The 7,312-nt window shown below is 32.0% G+C and overlaps 1 protein-coding gene across 1 annotated transcript; it reads right to left on the bottom strand.

Annotated features, from left to right (window-relative positions):
- Nucleotides 1-1,507: 1,507 nt before the first annotated feature.
- Nucleotides 1,508-5,881, bottom strand: LOC100809626 (zinc finger CCCH domain-containing protein 67). Its single transcript, XM_003549787.5, has 6 exons — nucleotides 5,136-5,881; nucleotides 4,452-4,517; nucleotides 3,528-3,653; nucleotides 3,087-3,368; nucleotides 1,999-2,268; nucleotides 1,508-1,810 (listed from the first exon to the last, which is right to left on the bottom strand). The coding sequence occupies exons 1-6, from the start codon at nucleotides 5,688-5,690 to the stop codon at nucleotides 1,604-1,606; spliced, it is 1,506 nt and encodes a 501-aa protein (XP_003549835.1). The 5' UTR covers nucleotides 5,691-5,881; the 3' UTR covers nucleotides 1,508-1,603.
- Between the last annotated feature and the right edge of the window lie 1,431 nt (nucleotides 5,882-7,312).

Genomic DNA, 7,312 nt, shown 5'->3' with positions numbered 1-7,312 from the left:
ACATCAAAATCAATTTTATTTGAAATTAATTTTGTTAACTTTCATGTAAACATGTACTAAATTTCTTTGTAACATCAATTGAAGATTTTCTTTTCCATTCTGTTATACTATTCAGGATTTATTAAAGAAAGTACTTGAGATCAATGTAAACAAAAGATCTGCTGATAATGGCAAACTGCCTCCAAATCTATAAGGCCCTTCTCTTACTGGATTTTATTACAGTGGTGATTTGGAAGGCAACCAATACTAACCAGTTTCTTATATAAGGTTGTTTGGTTTATGTAAGAAATAGGGAAGAGAAAAAATAATAAGATTTTGGATAAAAAAACAACTATTAAAAATGAGTAGGTTTTTAGAGTAATTAATCTATAAGAAAAATAGAAAAGGAATGACGAGAAATATTAAATTTATACATTTAAAATAAATCAATTATAAAATCTTCCTTTTACTTCTATGCTTATAGGTTTTTAAAGGAAAATTGAGAAAGCATAAAATATACTACATGCTAGCACGTCTGATTTTGTTTAAATCGAATATAATATTTTTTTACAAAAAAAATATTTTTTATTATAAACTCTTGATTACAAAATAAGCTAATCAAAACATACTAATGTTGAAAAAGTTACAAGTTTAAACATCTTTTTTAATATAATTTTAGATAAAGGAACACCAGTGAAAAAGTAAAATTTTGCGTTAGTGTTAAAGCATGGAAAATATTTTAAAGGTCGGGTCATATACACAACATGAATTAAACTAGGAAGTGGAAAGAGACATGAATTGAATCTAGCAAAAGAAGTTAGCTAATTATAATATGACAAATCAATATTCGAATTCCTATTATAAGAGGATTTTACATTTAATGTTTGACATTTTCCTTGAACAAAATTGACTTTACATGTAGGATGTGGATTTGTTGTGTACACGTTCATTCTTTCGATTCTTTTTTTCACCAATACTATAGAAAGTGTTTATCCATTTCAAGGAGCTAGATTCATCAATATAGGACTCTATTTTGAGCCAACTAGGATCGCTTATTTATGTTTGAAAAAATATTTGGAAAAAAATTAAAATCTTTACCGGCATCACCAGTTTCTTCATGCACTCCAAATCAAACATGAATATAAAATTCAAGGCCACAAGTAAAACAGACCAACAGGCAAGATAACTCCTTCATTAATACAAATTTTGTTAGCAAATGTAAGGTCAATCTTTTTGCAAGCAAACAAAAAAAATGATCTCCATATGGATTGGTTTATCAATTTATTCTATCCATCAGATGTATTGACTAGTTGCCAATTTTGCCAAGGTTCATAACCCCGTTGGCAGCTGGAAAAAAAAAAAAAAACCCACATTGACAACCATTTCAAAACAATTATGATCCAACTGATCATAAACAAAAGATAATCTACATATGCAGATGTTGTTACTTGTAATAAATGCATAAAAACTGTTTGATGTGTGTGTGTGTTGATATTCCTTGCAAAGCTTGTGCTGCATTGGACAGTGCTAGGAAAAGTAAAATAAATTTATCATGTTTAAGAAGAAAACTACAAATTTCGGGTGTTATGATCCTCAAAGCAAAAAGATCCTCAGACAAACATGTTTACACAGATTGCTGAATTGTCGCATCAGTTACAACACCTGTACTTCCAAATATCCCAGCCACTTCAACACTAGCTGAGTTTGAGTAGGATTGCTGACCAAGTCCAGGAATCATCACGGGCTGCAAGTTTATCGGGTGGTCAAACTTACAAGCTGGTCCAAATTTGCAAATTCCATAGCGACTGTAATGGGAGCAGACACTTTGGTCCTGGATTTCATGACAAATAAAATACTAAATAAGAGAAACTAGCTAATCAAGCTTGTAGTCCCATATGGCTAAACAAACTAAAGGAAATATCTTTACAAAATCAGAAACTCAATCATCTCTAGGTTACAATGCAATGTTAAGCTAAAGTAAAGAAAATAAATTTCAAGCTTTTAAGAATAAAGCCTTACAGGTCTCAAAGGCAGACCCTTGTCACTGAGGTTGCATGGAGGTAATCTTGCAACCCGATTCTTTGGATGGTTGAATTTACAATTAGACTTGAACTTACAATCCCCAGTTTTTAAGAAGTAGCTGCATTCAGGTTCACCAGGCCTTTCTGGAAACTCATCAACAGGCATCTGCTTTTGATGGTGCATGTAAACATTTGTATCAATTGCTGGGTTGTTCATGACAAATGTAGAAGGTGGATGCATGTTCCTCTCAGGTAAGTAGACAGATGCCTTTACAAACCACAGATGGGTCACAATTTGATGGGAAATAATCACTTACAAGAGTTCAACTGGAAGAATAGTTAACTCAGGTAAAGGAACAAGAAAAAACCACTCGGTGGCTTGCACCACATATGAATGAGTCAAATATTGCCCCATAAAAATCAAGGCAGAGAAAAAAAAAAATACTAGGGAGAAAGGGAAGGGAGCTTCAGAATGATCACAAATTCAAAACATTAGATACCATACATTATATATTTACTTTTTTAGGGATCAGTAAAATTGCTCCTGGGCATAAAGCCAAATGTGCATTGCTTAATCTGCATGACTCTTTAATATGCCTGCTAGTTCAACAAAATGGATCACACACCAGATAAACAAAATTGTGGCTTATAATTCTTAGGAACTCATTTCTTTTTACTTTCAAGTAATTGATTTGGGCATATAACACCCAAACCTCAAATATCCTAATACTCATTTTGCTACAGTATCCAATATACCTGTAACAAAACACATAGGATAAATGACAAGTCTGCAATAGTCAACAGGTGGCATAATGACATTATATCACAATCTAGAAAGTCGTCTTAAAAAAAATGGAAACCAATGGCAGGACAATATGAAGTTGCAAAAAGAAAAAGAGGACATGGCACTGCAAATGTATCTGCATAAACATTACAACCACAACAACAACAACAAAGCCTTATCCCACTAGGTGAAGAGAGCATTAACATTGCATAATAGAAAACTGGCAGACTAAATGTTATCTTGTACTAATTATATAATAAATTGCTCCTTGCCATATGGTTATTGGCATTGACTCTGTTTACCTGATATCCATTCCAATCAGAACTTTGGGTAGAAACTCCTTGAGTAGGTGAAAGCATCATTGGCACAAAAGGAGATGATTCATTTAATGTTCTTGGAGAAGACCAGGAGGGTACAGATGTTTGTGATACACCTTGTAATGAAATAGACCCTCCATTACCATACCCTGAAGCAGGATCACCTCCTACTCCTCCAACAGCTGTAGGGTCAGGATGGTTGAACTTGCAGTTTGCTCCAAACTTACAAGAGCCAGTGCGCATGTAGTAGGGGCACTCTCTCTCTCCCTATCATGAAAAATGACCTTATTAATAACCCAGAAACAACTATTTTAGAAGACTACAGAAAGAGGCAGAAATTTTATATACATATACATACATACATACATATATATATATATATATATATATATATATATATATATAGGTAAGTAACTAAGGTCATACCAGACGAATAGGCAGGCCAAGAAAGTTAAGTTCCAAAAGTGGTGCTGGTGCTGTTGAAATTTTTCCTCTTGTGTGGTTATATTTACAAGATTTACCAAACTTACAACCCCCAGACCTTTGATAATACTGCCATAACATCAGGAAAAAAAATTTATAAACACGTCAGGAATAGTTATATATGCTGATTACATGGTTTGGGCAAGAGAAAAAATCATACAAACTTGCTTTCCCCATAAGTTGTTTTGAAGGTCCAATAATTTTTTCAACCTAACAATTGATAGTGTAGTTCAAAAGCATTTACTTATGATTTTTTTCATCCATTCATTTTATAATAATTCATATCAGTGTCATCATTATCCTTGCTAGGGAAGCACGATAAAGCAAAACAGAAAGAACTCAGCCAACAAATATGCCATGATAAAAACCAAACCACCATGACAGAAATTTCAATTTGTTTTCCCTGTCCATGTCTAATGTACACTATGTAGATGACATAGATCAACATATAATGAAAACAATAGTTATTAAAAGAGAAATATTTTAATTCTCAACCACAGTTTATTGATCAAGAAGTTCTAATATAGAATACATTGTATTTATATTACTTTGCCAAACCAAAATTGAACATTACCCAAAGTTGAACATAAAGCATATAAATGATCTATGATCTCACTGTTACGGAAGGAAATGAAAAATATGAAATTATATGTTATGTTGAACCACCTTGAATTAACCTTACAGAGGCTTACATACAATCTTCCATGGCAAATCACATGGCTGGAGGAACTTGTATAGTTGTATACTTGTATTTTAATGATTATAACATGAACATCAATGCCAAAAGTGATAATATGCAGAGATAACACAACATGGAAATTAAAATTTACAAAAGAATTTGTTTAAAAGCATAATTCTGACAATAACCTTGCATTCTGTCATGCCCGATCTTTCTGTGGTTTCTTCTCTTTCTCCTGCCTTCTCTTTAACAGCCTTAGTTCATCATTACATGAAGACGAAGACGAACATTTTAAGAAGTGAACATTGTATAATATGATTCCAGTCATAAAATGGCCAAGAGAACCTCATTGATATACTCAATCACCACACACCTTATTAAGTCTGGAGAAGTAATACAAGAGACCTCACAAAAATAGGCAAATTTTGAAGCCTCAATAAGTCATTTGGCAATGCTATAGAGCAAAAAGACTGAACAAAACAGACACAATATAAAAGCATATAAACACATCACCTAAGATAGCAATTCCTCTAAAAAATTACAATTCAATATCATGTACCAGCCATGATGTAACAGTTATTACCAATTACCAGTCCCGCCAATCAAAAGTATACCTTCAGCAAAGGCAAAACACCCTTCTTCTCAACCCAACAATTCCACTAATAATACAACGCCCCCATACACAAAGGAAATCTCAGACCAACAGATAACCTTTTACACAAGTCAATCATTCTAAAGCTTATCTCTCAACAATGCAATATCAAAACCAAAACCAATACATGGATCACTAACATAAATCAATGCAACCAACCATATCTAAACCTATGCATCACATAACAAACATAGCATCTAACAAAAGGTATAAGAAGTACCTGACTTTTCCTCCTAATGGGGTGGTTGAACTTGCAATTAAACCCAAACTTGCAATTCCCAGTTTTAATATAAAATGCACAGTCCTCAGCTTCAGGCCTCAAAGGGTAGTGCTGAGCTAAACCACTGTTTCCCCCTTCCTTCTTCTCCACTTCATCATCAACATCAACATCAACATCACCATCACCAACATCATGAACATCACCATCACCAGCATCATGAACATCACCATCACCAAAAACATGAACTTCAGCATCAACACCCACTTCCTCATTCCAACTATTGGTCTCCCAACCCCTACTATCTCCGTCAGGCTTACCAGTTTCTTCATCACAAACACCTCTACCATCGTTCAAGTCCGAAACTCTCTCTTCACTCTCATCCCCATCCTTCAAATCCAACTTGCTCTGAAGCTCCCTGGAGAGTGCCTCTTCCTCCGCCGCGTGATTGAGATCTGATGGCTCAGGAGGAGCGGCGGGGGAAGAAGATGCACCCAATTGGGGCTCTTCGCCATTGGAAATGGAAAGTGGCACAGAAACGGATTCAGAGCCTCCCATTCTCCCTCCACATTTCAAAACCCTAATAAGGGAAAGGTGATTTTTTTGTTCAAGAGAAAAAAAGACGCACGGAGAGAGCAGAAAGAAGAAAAAGGTTGCGTTTTTATATGAGGGGAATCAGAAACCAGAACCAGTGAGTGTGAACATAAAAAGAGAAAAATAAAGTGTGCTACTTTGTGTTGTTGATGTGCTGTCTACTGTTTTAGAAACTATATTTTGCCTTCTATTTTAATAAATTCACTCCTTACATTTGAGTCTTTGATTTTCTATAATTTTTATAATTAAGTTTTTTGGACTCTTTTTTTTAAAGAGAATTAAGTCTTCGGACTTAGTTTTTTTTTTTTTGAAAGACGTTTTGGACTTAGTTTATAGATAGAGGCTTGAAAGCGTAAAAAATAATTATAATTCATGACAGTTTTACTAACTCCAGGAATCCAATTACAAAAACTAGCACGAATCTAATTAAAATAACTTTTTTTAAAAATAGAATTACCTTAAAAGTCACAACCATATATTATAATTATTTAACAGTGTAAAAGACAAACAATTAAACTCTTAGATAGTTTATAGAATAATTAAACTATTGTAAGCTTAAAAAAATTTAGAATTTGTACACTCATTATTAATGAAAAAATATTTTTATATGACAGGTTAGTTGTTATAAAATTTAATAAGTTTATTTTATATGATATTTTTTTAATATTTTCTATTCTCTTTGGTCTTAAATATAAAAAATTAATTCACATCAATTAAAAAAATTAGTTAATCACATTTAATTACATTAATTTTAATTAAAAAGATTTCTTTTCAACTTATCTTTTATTAAAACTCGGTATAATAATAAAGAAAAGTTATTAAAACTAACACTTCAGTTAAAATTAAAATGATATCTTAAAAGATAACATCATTAAATAAAGTAAAATTTATTAAAAAATTCTATATTTGAGACAAAGAAAAAAAAATCAAACCAAAATAATATATTATTATTTAATCATAATTTTTTATATTAACAAATTTATTGATATTTATAATAATTATTTTTAAAATCATATAAAATTATTTTTAATGATTAATAATATGAAACTTCTATGTTGACAAGGAGTAAGGATATATCTATTAAACTCCAAAAGAGTATAATTTATCTGCATTTGTAGTGTAATTTTTTTTACATAAACACTCGTTAGGAGTTTATCGAGATATGTAAATTAAATTCTTATAATAATTTTAGTTTAATGTTTATATTTAAGTTTATTATATTTATTATTTCATCTCTCTTAAGTGTTAAATGAACCCTTTTTTTTATGACAGTACATGTATGCGTTGTTGTAATCATAACATAAGTGGTTGACATTGCCCATTGTACATCTTGGAACCAAAACAAGCCTTTGTTGTAGCTTCAGTCCTATTTTGGAGAAATGCCTTAAGAAGAAGATACCGATGAGTGGTAAAAAAAAATTGAAAATGAAAATGCTTTTGCTCCCATCCAAAGGGTTTTGTTCGTAAGTAATTGGGTGTATGCACATTGGACTCGACTAACTCTGCCAACGTGGAATTTGTATCTTTCTGAATGGAGATTGTGACAATCTATAATCTTGTGCTACAACATTACTATATATATTTTT

Source organism: Glycine max, chromosome 17 (genome assembly GCF_000004515.6).
Source record: "Glycine max cultivar Williams 82 chromosome 17, Glycine_max_v4.0, whole genome shotgun sequence".
NCBI lineage: Eukaryota > Viridiplantae > Streptophyta > Magnoliopsida > Fabales > Fabaceae > Glycine > Glycine max.
Note: the sequence above shows the minus strand (reverse complement) of the source record. Positions and strands in the feature narration are given on the sequence as shown.

Coding starts and splice junctions, on each gene's coding strand:
- LOC100809626 (XM_003549787.5), bottom strand. CDS start 5,690: ATGGGAGGCTCTGAATCCGTTTCTGTGCCACTTTCCATTTCCAATGGC. Junction 4,518..5,135: donor CCATTAGGAGGAAAAGTCAG/GTACTTCTTATA, acceptor TGATGAACTAAG/GCTGTTAAAGAGAAGGCAGG. Junction 3,369..3,527: donor TTGGCCTGCCTATTCGTCTG/GTATGACCTTAG, acceptor TTTTCATGATAG/GGAGAGAGAGAGTGCCCCTA.